This window comes from Rhamphochromis sp. 'chilingali' (assembly GCF_963969265.1).
Source record: "Rhamphochromis sp. 'chilingali' genome assembly, chromosome: 14".
NCBI lineage: Eukaryota > Metazoa > Chordata > Actinopteri > Cichliformes > Cichlidae > Rhamphochromis > Rhamphochromis sp. 'chilingali'.
Genome location: NC_137941.1, coordinates 15,451,243 through 15,463,813, shown reverse-complemented (window position 1 = coordinate 15,463,813; position 12,571 = coordinate 15,451,243). Strand labels below are relative to the sequence as shown.

General features: G+C 40.0%; 1 protein-coding gene across 2 annotated transcripts in view; it reads right to left on the bottom strand.

The window, feature by feature from the left end:
* The window catches only part of LOC308410333 (plakophilin-4-like), a 93,828-nt gene that overhangs the window by 56,873 nt on the left and 24,384 nt on the right, over window positions 1-12,571 (bottom strand). For both annotated transcript variants that reach the window (XM_080903591.1, XM_080903592.1), the window contains exon 2: window positions 11,896-12,032. In XM_080903591.1, the coding sequence (XP_080759717.1) occupies window positions 11,896-12,024 (129 nt within the window). In that variant the 5' untranslated portion in view covers window positions 12,025-12,032. The remainder of the gene's footprint in view (window positions 1-11,895; window positions 12,033-12,571) is intronic.

Sequence of the window (12,571 nt, the reverse complement as noted above, 5' to 3'; positions counted from 1 at the left end):
ACTACTTTACCACCCACAGCTGTTCCAGAGCTTTTTATAATGCAAAAGCTCATTATATGACAAAAGTCCACAGTTATACTAACAAATAATAATGGAACAGCAAGCTCACAATAGAACATCATTTCTGCTAAGACTTTTATTACAACATTACCAGCTTTTAAAGCGAAAACTTGCTGAGCTACTAAAATCATGTTTGACATTCTTCTATAGAGAATAAATTGACGTAACTGTCTGTAGACAGATATGGAATTCAAGGTCATAGCAGGATTATCCTGCAGTAGAGGATTGGCTCCATGAACATTTGGATTTCTGGTACAGATCTCGGTCATTCCTGCCATCTAATCTAATTCTATGCTGTACCAGTACATTTTTACTACTTATGGCTCTGTTCACTGAAACCAAGGTTATTGTGGACATTATACTGATGTCAGATTGCTTGAGTTATTTCATTCATAATTCTCTTTTAATTCCGTGAGGTTAAATCTCTTTAACCTGGTACGTTCATCACATGTTAAATCACATCTTGGGCACACAAAACGTCTCCTAACATTACAATATTTTCTCAGCTACAGTTTTTTTTATCCAAACTTTTGGCTTTGTATGCGAGTGGACAGGCACACAGTTCTGGCTATGAGTACAGCAGCACCACTCGCCTGCTGTTCAAACCTACTGTGCGCAGAAGACAACCAATCAGCAGAAAGTTGGTCAAATCCTTTTCTAATCAGTGGATGATCTAGAGACTGCACCACTAATTATTTTGAGCTTTGAATTATGCAAAGCTAGTCTAGTACAGTTCAAACATTAGAGCTGGAAATTAGCATAATAGGTTCTCTTTAAATATGCATGCAATCTAGTAATCAACATGCAACAATAAATTGAATGCTTCAGTTAGTAAATTATTTGGTGGCAATTAAACTATATTCCCTGTGCTAATGATTTGACGTTCTGAATATAGAGCCACCTTTTGCAGAACATTAAACATTTGCCTGAACTTACCTCACATCAGCCCATCACAGCTAGTTTGAAAGTGAACCTTGTACAAGTGTCTAAAAGATAATGTATACTGAAAGATTCAGTTAAGGTAAGAATGATTTTTAAATCATTTAGAAGATTTTAAGAAATCCTGAACAACGCATGCATAGATGCATCCACACACCCAACTGCTTGGGGTCTGGGTCGACGGGCAGCAGTCTAAACAGAGATGCCCAGGCCTCCCTCTCCCCAGCTGCCACCTCTAGCTACTCCAGGGGGTACACCGAGTTGATCCCAAGTCACCCTAGAGATATCATCTCTGCAGTGGATCTCCCCACAGGAGGACATTCCTGAAACACCTCTTTCTAGGTGGTGTCTGAGGGGCATCCAAGTAATCTCAAGTGTCTCTACTTTACTCTGAGCCCCTCCTGATGGAATGAGCTCCCTATCACTAAGGAACCGTCTGCAGACCCCAATGAAGGAGTCTCATTTTCAACGCTTGTATCAACAATCTCATTCTTTAGGTCACTACCCAAATCTTGTGTGAAAATAAGAATGTAGATTGAATTATGAACTGACAGCTTCATGTTAAGGCTCAGCTCCTTTTTCACTGCAACAGATCAATATAGTTTCTGCATGGTTGCTGATGCCGCACCAATCCATCTGTCAATCTCCCACTCCAGACCCCCCCTTACTTTTGAGCAAGATCCGCAAGATACTTAAACTTCTCTTAATCTCAGGGCAGACACACTACTCTTTTCTTGATGAGAACCACAGCCTCAGACTTCAAGGTGGCAATTCTCATTCCTGCCTTTTCTCCCTCCGCTGCAAACTGCTCCACTCTGAGCTGGAGGTCATCACCTGATGAAGTGAAAAGAACCACATCATCCGCAAAAAGCAGAAAGATGATCCCAAGGCCACCAAACCAGAGTTGAGTATTAGTATATTAAATCGTGACAGGTTTCTCTTCCATTGCTTTTAAACAATGGAAGTATCAAGCGTACTGATTGGTTAACCTTTCTTATTCTTATCTGACACTGACATCTAAATGTCAGATAAATGACACATAATCACTGACCAGTAATCTGCTACATTAAAACATTTGTTGTCTATTAAAAGATCATACTAAAAGATGAGAGAATGCGGGAAAAACAAAATACTGGCAAGAAAATAAAGTTACGACTTGGCTCGACAAAAACATCATTTAGGTTTGTCACATGAGCTGGATGCTATTAAAAGAGCTGTCATTTGTATTGGCAAGTGCTGCAGCTGGTTCAAGAGAATGACAACAGAAGAATGACTGTCAATAACAATGACTGTTTGAGGGGGATGTATAATCGTGTCAGTGTTGATGAACAGATTCCACAGTGACTAACTTTAATTCATTAAATTTCATTTCCAGACAATATCTTTCAGAAAATGTTTTGTTGTTGTGGTGAATATTCTTCCCCGTGTTCCCCAAATTTCACTACCTTGGCTTACTAAGTCATCAACACTTTCCCATTATTAAATACAAAAACAGTAATGTGTGACCAGAGATAGCAATCCGATTACTTTTTTCAAGTAACGAGTAAAGTAAGGGGTTACTATTGCAAAAACGGTAATTAGATTACAGTTACTTTCCCGTAGGAACGCTGCGTTACTGCGTTACTAAAACCGTGATTTTGTTTTTGCAAGAACGTCTCATGACAGTGACATAAGCGAGTGCGACATTTGTGACAACAGCTGTGTGCAGATCAATAATGGATCATATATCGAGTACGGGAGAGAGTATGAGCGTGCAGCGTTTAAAGCGTGGAAGTACTGACCTTACTTTAAGTTTGATTCCATAAAAAGTGACAAAAACATTAGTGTCCGTTGTGCGTGGGAAGAAAACTTCATTTTACAGCGAAAAAAAAACCCTAAACAAGCACCGAGTGCACTATGACGTAATGGGAAATTCACAGAGAAACTCGCAGATTCTTCCACTGACCGCTGCAGCACACCTGCACCAGGGTAAACCTCCGCCTACCCTGCTCCTGCTTTACAGGTGAAAATAGAGCAACAGGACCGCTAGTCTTTGATGTTATTTATTTTCTGCTGTGTTTTACTTGCATCTATTTGAAAGAGTGAGTGTAAACACACACAAAAAATATTTTATATGCTGGAATGTGCAGAAAATAGGTTGAATAAATTAGTTTAACATTTAAAGTCAGAGAATGTTGCATATAATTAAATTTTTGCTTGATGCATAAAGTTAAAAGATTAAAACTAATAAAACAAGTTTTAAAAAGAGACTTTTCCATTTGATTACATTTTGTATGATTGATTATGCAGAAAAAGTAGAATTGGCCTGACAGATCTATCGCTTTATCACCTATTCAGGTTGTAAATTGTGCTTTTAAGTAACTAAGTAACTAAGTAATAATTACTTTTGAAAATAAGTAATCAGTAAAGTAACGGGATTACTTTTTTGGGGAAGTAATCAGTAATTAGTTACTGATTACTTTTTTCAAGTAACTTGACCAACACTGTGTGTGACTGGCACTAATAGTTGGAGGAAATTAAAAGGGGGAAAAAAAGAAAAAAAAAAGACTCAAGTGGTACATCTTTTATTCCCAACAAAATCACGTCCTTTGAACCGCCACCCCAACAGCATTTACAGCATGAAACACAATTACGCTAAAGAGCACAATTTATACAAATTCACTATTTCAAGAGGAGCAGTTTGAAGCTTTAAATACTTTGTTATAAAAAAACGCTGCAGCACAAAATACAATTCCTCCTTTTTAAAGTGCCAACTGAAACACTGTTTGACCTGACTGATCATTATGGAGCAAATGTTCATTGCACTGTGCAGTGGATGCAGAATAATGGCACAATCGGCCTTTAGGTTGGTTTGCTATGAGCCTCGGTTCACTCTATAATTGTGTTTGCCAAAGGGCAACTCTGCTGGGGAAATGAAGGCTTGATTGTACAACCAAAACAGGAAGAGAATAAAGCGTTTTTCCGGTAGCTTTCTCCAGGTAGTAGACACGGAGCACATTTAACAGGCAGAGTAACTGTGGAAACGAGATCTTCACTAATTAGCTGAGCGCAATAATTATCTTAAATAATAAACCCGTGTTAACTACCTGACTAACAACTACAAAACCTAACCCAATCGAGTATTTTAATGACAAATGGACCTCAGTCTTTATGGTATTGTTTTTATTAAACCTGGTTATAAAAGCATGTGTCACCCACTTATTGTTTGGGGCTATGTCTGTCAAGGAAACATTTCTAAAGCCTGTGCCGCTAATCTAATGCCGTCATCCCTCATCCCTCGTCATCGCTTTCTTTCTTCACCAAGTCTTTTCATCCAAGTTTTGCGCCAGAGCTGCTTTTGTTTCTGAGCAGCTACAAGCTGTTGAACCTCAACAAAAGCTCTTATGTGATGATGTTGATAATAATACCAAGACATACTGCCAGTAAATAAGTAACTCAAAGACAATCTGTATCTTCTCAAGTGGAAAAGGGGCCAAAAATACTGCAGCAGTGAAATCACAGACGTGTGAACATACAATTCCACAGAGAGATCAATAGTGTTGTGTCATTGCTCTAAGGTATAATAAGGTGAGTAAGCAATTTAAGGACCGTCAGTCTAGAGGTTGCTGCAGTGAACAAAGACTGCAGTGGCTTGTGCGATTACCACAGTCATTTAGTGCAACTCAACTAAGCGGCGTTTGGGATAAAGACACGAACCTCACTTTGGATTCACCCAGCCATCTTCCTGAACTTCATCCATGGATGCATGGCAATTCCAAGGACTATTATACTCCTACCCTCTTATGTGAGAAGTGAAACTCCTGCTCCAAATGACCTGGTTCCCTGTGTGTGCTGTTGACAGTGGCAATGATTATAGTGGTAATGATGATGATGATGACAGTGATGGTGATGAGTATTAACAGGCTAGTTGGGGAGGGGGGAGAGTTCCCGTGGCTGGGTAGAAAACAGCATTGCTGCGCCAGGCTAGACAGACCACTCCTTTGACATCGTGTCACATTGGGAGCAGATTATCTTCTCTTCCCCTTTTCCTTCTTTTCTGTTTTCGTCTACGTTGACAGCCTCCTGTCAGAGAGCTTTAGTGAACCATTCACAGGTGACAGCCTCTCTGACTCTGCCTCTCTCCATCATGCTCACACTCCCGCTTCTGCCCCCCCACTCGGCATCTCTGCGTTTTGTCTTTCCTCTGTATATCTGCGCACTCTCCTTCACCTGCATCTCTCCCCTCTGAATCTCTCTCACTTCTCTCTCATACTTGTCCTGCTCCCCCATGGGGTAATTGCTCAGAGCCCGGCTTCCATTTTTATGACTATAATCGAGGCCAGAATGCTTATGCCTCTAGATTTCTCCTTGCCTGTGTCACAGCAGCAGCACCAGGCAGAGGAAGGCAGATAAGACCCCGAGAAGTGGAGAAAATCACTAGTCGATAGTAATTAGAATCCTTATTTCGCCTATGGAAGTGGAACAGACACTATCGCCTACGGAGGGAACTCAACCTTTCTGTGGGCTTAGGGCATGGAAATGCATAATGGCCAAAAAACCCACTGCCTCTGAGCTTTTCTCTGACCCCAACTATTAACTCCTTAAGCTGGGTCACTTGGACAAAGATGACTTGGGCTTCATTAAAACAAGACAGAAGCTTTCATGGGTATCTCAAGTGAGTAATATTTCAGCCAGCTCATCAAGCCTTTAACAGGGTAAAGTTGTAGCACTGAAAGCAAGGTCAGTTCCTGAGCTCTGAAGAATGCCAGCGTGCGTGTGTCTATGCCTGATTTGGATGAAATCAGGGTCACAGACTGTAACTTCAGTTTACCACAAAAAAGCAGAAGGCAGACAGATTTTTCATGTGTAATTGACTCCAACAAAGTGGGAAAATTCCACTGTGGTGATGGTGGTGGTGTTTTTTTGTTTTGTTTTTGTACGGTGGTGTGTTGGAACACAACTTTTTGCTAGTTGTGCCATGCATATAGGCATGTCCAGGCACAGCTAATAACAGCATTACTCTAACAACAAAGCTTTATAATGGAGGAGGAACGGGAGTGCAGCAAAACGTTTCATTTCCAAAAATCAACACACCACAATCTTAATATTACTCATTTGCTCGAGGGACACGTCTCTGCAATGCTTGAGGCAGACTAATTCTGAAACCACTGATACTGGTCTATCAGTCTAGCCATGATAGAGCAGCTGTGGTTGTGGTTACCACATTTGAGTGTTACTACAGCATGTAGCGCCACATATTTTATTTGGCAGATTTTTATGCTGATGCCCTTCCTGATACAACCTCCAAAGAACTACAGTTTCCTCCTGGGATCAAACTAGGGATCTTTTCACTTGTTAGGTAAATGTGTAAACCACTGCATTATGGATCCACTGAGTAGCAGCAGCATTTTTTGGACAGAATCCCTCATTAAAATAGCTCAACAGTCGGCACTGCTTTAGCCCAACAGGTTGAGCAGGCGAACTATTAGGCAAAGGTTTGAATCCACCCCAGAGGCATTTGCGTCGTCTCCCCCCTGCTCTTTGTCTACTTCTTTGAGCTTTCCTGTCATAATAAAGGATAAAAAAAAAAAAAAAAAACAGTCCCCCTCCTGAAAAAATGCCTCAACAGCAACGCAGAGCAAGCGAGAGGAAAGAGGGGAAAGGCCAGGAAGTAAAGTGGGAATGTTGAGCAGGAAAGGATCGGCTCCTGCAGTCTCTTTAGTGTGGAACCTCTTGTATACATTTAGTGCACTTGCAAATGTGTATTGTGTAACATATTACTGCATGAACTATACTCACAATATACAACAGTAAATCATATTTGTAATAGAGTAACATCAGCAAACAATCAGTCTTTTCCAAAATAAAGGATAAAGAAGTAAATCAGCTCCAACCTGAAGCTCCTACTGCTTTAAAAACATTTTGAAGTACTGCCTGAACTGCTCATGAGCACGAATTTTAATGGAAATACTCAAGTACTGCAGATATAATAGAAGAATTATTATATTATTCCACAAAAAAGTTTGAAGAAAAAAAAATTCCGTGCTTTATAACTTCTAAAAATACAAATAATAAAACACAGTTTGGCATTTCAAGGTTTAAGTTAATAACAGGTCAACTATGCACAGACTTTACGTGTACAGCGTGCACGCTGTCAGGAAAGCGCAAACGTTATCGTCACCCATCATCCTTCCCCCTCTGTCTGTTTCTGCAACCTACTTAATACTAACATACCTAAAAATAGGTATACCGAGGGCCCACTAGAGAAGTGTTTGTATAAGAAGTACTTGGTGCTGATGAGATCGAAGCTGATGCAACGAAAGGACCCTCCTTTTCTGCAGCTATTTCTCTCAAGGGAGAAGCAGTAGAAAGCAGAGATTAGGTCAAACTGATCAATGAGATGGCCCTTTAAAGACCTGACCTCTACCTCATTAATGCCTGCGCAGTGGATGTCATGGCTTCCCACTCAGACAGCCAAAGAGCTCCTATATAGCTGTTTCAAGTCTCAGTTTGGCTTGTTTTTAAAGGCTGCTGACAATGGTGTCTGATGCAGCCACCATTATTCACCAACAATCACTTTAACGTTATAAAAGGTTTTCATTTACATTTTACAGTATGTGTATTTACATGAAATGCACTTACTTACTAAATTACCCAACTACCTTACCAATGAGCTCCCAGAGAATAGATCGCAGCCATCATCTCTAAAATAATCATTTTAATAACCACCAAATGTGACACTATTTAATTTAAATTTAAAGGACACTGTTGTAAGAAGCCCATCTCTTGGCTTTAGGATGTTTTCAGTATTTCACAGCTTGCGTAACTCTCCCTATAATCTGTAATGCCATTGTCTCACATATCAAAATAACAACAATCATAAATTCAATTTGCATTGTAGTCTACCAACATAATGGAATTATTTGAGTAGACACATACACATTCCTGTTAGGTTATCCACTCATACAACACTTTATTTGGGTACAATGGAAACTAAAATTACTACACTACTACAACATCCTTTGACACACAACCTACTAGGGCTGTTCGATATAACGATATATATCGGATGACGATATAAAAACGTCTATCGTTTCATTTTACGCTATCGTTTGTTTCGTGGTGTCGCAAAAATAATCTGTTTACGGCAATATTTTTTCATCGTTTTGATGGTCACTGTAGTGGCTATATTAATTTTTTAAAGTTCTCTATTTCTCTTATATTTAAAATAACCACATTACAGACAGACAAGCGCCTGTTTTTATGTGTTGTGGTTAGCAACAACGACGGTAACAGCATCGCGTGTCTGCTTGTTTATGTTCCACATAAACCTTTCACAATAAAGCTCAAGATCCTGTTGAGACTTTTCAAAATAAACTGAATCACGTGAAAGAGCAGATTGTTTACGGATGAGACGTAAAAAAGAGCCGCCAGGTGCTAAAAAATAAACCTTAGCAACAAACGTTAGAACCGGCTTTTCCCCGCAGAACTCTGTAATAAATACTCTCAAAGAAAACAGCAGCCGTTACAACTTATGTCTAAAAATGTATCGTTTCATGCATCGGTTAAAACACTGGACTCCAGCTACATGACGCCCAGCTGGAAACACTTGCCGCAAGTCGAGATTCACAGAATTTACAGAAAAGGTTACATTTTTGTGATTTATATCGTTATCGGACGATAGAATTTTTATATCGGGATATGAGGTTTTGGTCATATCGCATAGCCCTACAACCTACTTTATGTAAAACTAATGCAAATTGTGTTCTGATGCTACAAAAATTACAACTGGAAAGAAAACAGAATATTAAATGTCAAACACATGCTCTTCACGAATACACACGAGTTAAAAATACAGTTGGAGAAGAACAAAAACCATAATTTTCTGTTTTTTTTTTTTCCTTTCACCAATAGAAATTGAAATGAAAAAGGGACTGGGGCTTTCGTGGCCCTTTTATAGCAGTTTCTAGTCACTCTGACCAATCGAAACGCTTTAGACTGCGACCCACATTCAACCATTCATATAGCACTTTATTCTATGCACTTTAAGCACTTAATCTACCTCACATCCATGGCTATTTTAGAAGGAGTTAACCTAACAAGCATGTCTGATCTGTGGGAAGACGCCGGCGGTAGCTGGAAGAAACCCATGGAGGCACAGGGAGAACATCCAAACTCCACACAGAAAGTTACCCAGACAACCAGGAAGTTAGAGCCTTCACGGTGTCATGTGACAGGAATAACGTCTGCACTAAATGATTCATTAAACTCAAATGTACAAAACAAACAACATGTTTAAAGTAGAAACAAATATTATTTCCTCTTATGTTGCTTGTTCAGAGCAGGTACTTGTGCGTCTAAACTGCATTCAATTAATTTAGGTCAAATGTTTTGATAATCATACTGAATATCGTGAGCCACGTTCAGCTATATAATGAGTAAGGTGATGCTCACCTACAGATGAATCTCTGAACAAGCACGCAGCTGTGCATCCAACCCCAAATTCTTTGGAATTTACTGAGAAGATGAGCGAGTATTCTTCCGAAGGAGATGCAACTTGCCTGGATATGCCTGAATAATGCGGAACAAATATATATAGATACATACGGGAAAGACCTGTAGTTTTAGTCTCTTTTAATTTGGTCAAATTTGTTATTATTACAAGAGTGAAGAGGTGTTGGCACATTCGATTATTAAGACTGGGAGGCCTACATAGTTAACCGTGTTCTGAACTCCTCAAATCTTGCCCCATGTAAATTACCCATCTATAATTAAAAAGAAATACTCAAAATCCTAAAAACTTACCGCAAAATAAAGATTTAAAACAATAAAAACTCAACAGAAACAAGCTTATCCATTCAGTAAACAAACCTAAATTAACATGAAGTGAACGTAAAAATAAAAGAACTGAAATCAAATCAAATAATGAAAAACACCAAATTATAATTAGTCTGGTCTGAATGAGTGCCAATGCTGCCCCATTGCTTTAATTAGACCTAAGACAGATTTAAAGATTTAAAAAATAAATAAATAAAAATAATAATCATCCCTTTGGTTAAATTAAATTCTAATTCAAAGATAGGTCTGAAGATTGAGAATTTATGAAGTTAATACTGAATAACAATACAGTTCATTTGCTATGAGTTGACTCAAGCTTGAGAAACAGCACGCGTGCTTCTCAGAGGCAAATAAGAACGAGCTGCAAGAAATACTTTGACATTTAAACACTGGATCTGTAATAAACCATTATGGATGTGTCATCCAGATGATGCTTGCTATTAAACAAGCACAGAGCACAAACAGGACTCCAGGAGCTACAGTGCAACACAACCAAGTCCTAAAATTACAGGCTAAAGAAAGCAAAGGGGGAAAAAGAGAGGGAGAGAGAGGCTGATGTTTGCAAGTAGTTAAAAGGAAAGAGAGAGTGCGACATGTCCAAGTGAATAAACACCAACATGTTGGTGAGCCTTTCCTTCTTTGGGCATCTGGGCAAAGGCTGTGCAGCTGTAACTACAGCAATGACAAAATGAAATTTCCAAGGAGAACGAAGAGGAGGGAAGACGAGGAGTGAACGAGACTAGTCAAAGAGAGGAAACTCTGCTAAATAAAGAAGCAGAACAAAGACAAAAAATAAAAGATGCAGCCTTAACACAATAAACACTTACCAAACACTCCTGTCAAGCACTTTCATTCCTTAGCTTCAGCCCTAACCACAAACATGGCTACAAAACATGCATGTTTACATCCACAGCGCGATCCCTCGAAGGTTTCTCTCAACAATCACAGGAAAACCTCACATATAAGTAGAGGACGGAAAAAAACCCGAAACCCTAACTACCCTCGTCTCTGACCTTCTACGCATTTTCCTTCGCACTCATCCCTTTATTCATTTCTCCAACTCTGTCCTGCATAAACTCCGAGGAGAACTATAATTTTAAAGTATCGACTCTTCGGCAGGAATCCCCGTCGAGCCATGCCTCCAGCCAGTCATTCTAAAAGCAACAGCTCAGGCAGGCTACTCGCCCTTCCTGCTCGCCTGCATGGATATCTGCTCCAACCGGATGAGCCACCAAGGATTATTCTAAGGAAGGAAGTGACAATGACAGGTGCTCCCTCCTTCCTTCCTTCCTTCTTTCCTTCCTTCCTTCCTTCCTCACACATGTAAACAATACCCACTTTCCTGCAGCAAGTCTTAATAGCACTCGTGCAGTCCTTTTTTTAAAAAGTTTTTTAATAATAAAATGAAGGAAAACCATTAATCATTCTCAAACTTTAGCTCAACATGAGCGTAGTTCAGGAAATGTACGCAAGATTTCACACAAGGGAATTCAAATTATTAATAATGATCAAAATCTCTGTAGCACATTATGCCCTGTGCTGGATTCCCAAGAAGTATGAAGGACTGGAGTGAAGCCAGAAAGAAAAAGGAGTGTGTGTAAAAAACCAAAGGGGGCGTGGATGAATCACAGAGGGAAACGGAGTGAGTCAGAGGGCACGTCTCTACTCAAGCTCTCAATCCCTGCTAGAGATGATCTTTCTAGTTGTCCTCTGATACAAGCCAGGCCATAACTGCAGGCGATAAACCATGAATCGCTTTCTTTGTCAAGCTTCCTCCACTTCACTTTTTTTCACAATAGAATAAAGCAAATAAAAGTATGATGAGGATTCGGCTGTAAATGAAAATCTTTTCATCATCTCACACGTTGAGATGTGACCACTTTCAACGTTAAGTTATACAATTACAGTGTTAACATGTTGTGTGACAAATAAATGGGGGAAAAAAAGCCATGCATACATTTCTGAAATGTCCCAATACAAAATAATGGTTCATAAACGCTGTAACTGTGCTGTAATATCAGAGATTTAACATGAAGCAAAGGGGCTTTTAGCACAGTGTGAGTGGAAGAAACCCACTACCTGCTCTTTGACGGAGGCCAGGATGTTGTTGGCGGTGTTGTCAGCCTCCATGTTGCGGCCAGTTGAACTGTCGCGGATGGTCAGCAGAAGCCCCTCCTCCGTCACTGGGCTCTGCTCAGGAGCTGGCATTCCTCCTGCTGGGACACACGCACACACATATACACACACACACAATGCTCTGGTCACCACAGGCGCTCGGCTAAAAGTCTTGCACACATACCGGACTGGGTGCGTGCGCGTGCGAACACACGCAGGCAAAGCGATGCTGAGAAGTGGAGGCGCACCACACCAGCAATGCACAAACATACACCCACACATGCCATATGGCCCAAACAAGAAAAGGACTGTCAATGTTTTATGTCTGTGACAGTGCAAATGAATGCCATATGGTCTTGAGACAACACACGACTTAAATAATGATTTATGTATGAAATTTAGTCATATAAAAATCCAACACAAACAAAAGGAAAGCCAGCGATTCTGGTGAGGCCAAAAAATGGAATGGAAATTTCAATCTTAGCAATGCAAAAGTTGCCCTAACATGTGTGTCCACAGGTGACTTTTCTCTGTATTACTGGATGTATTGGAGATGTTGCAAGAGATGCGAGAGGGCAGGCCTTTGGAAAAAGGTGATAAGGTGTTTCTGAACTGAAATGAGAAAGTGGAACAAATAGTT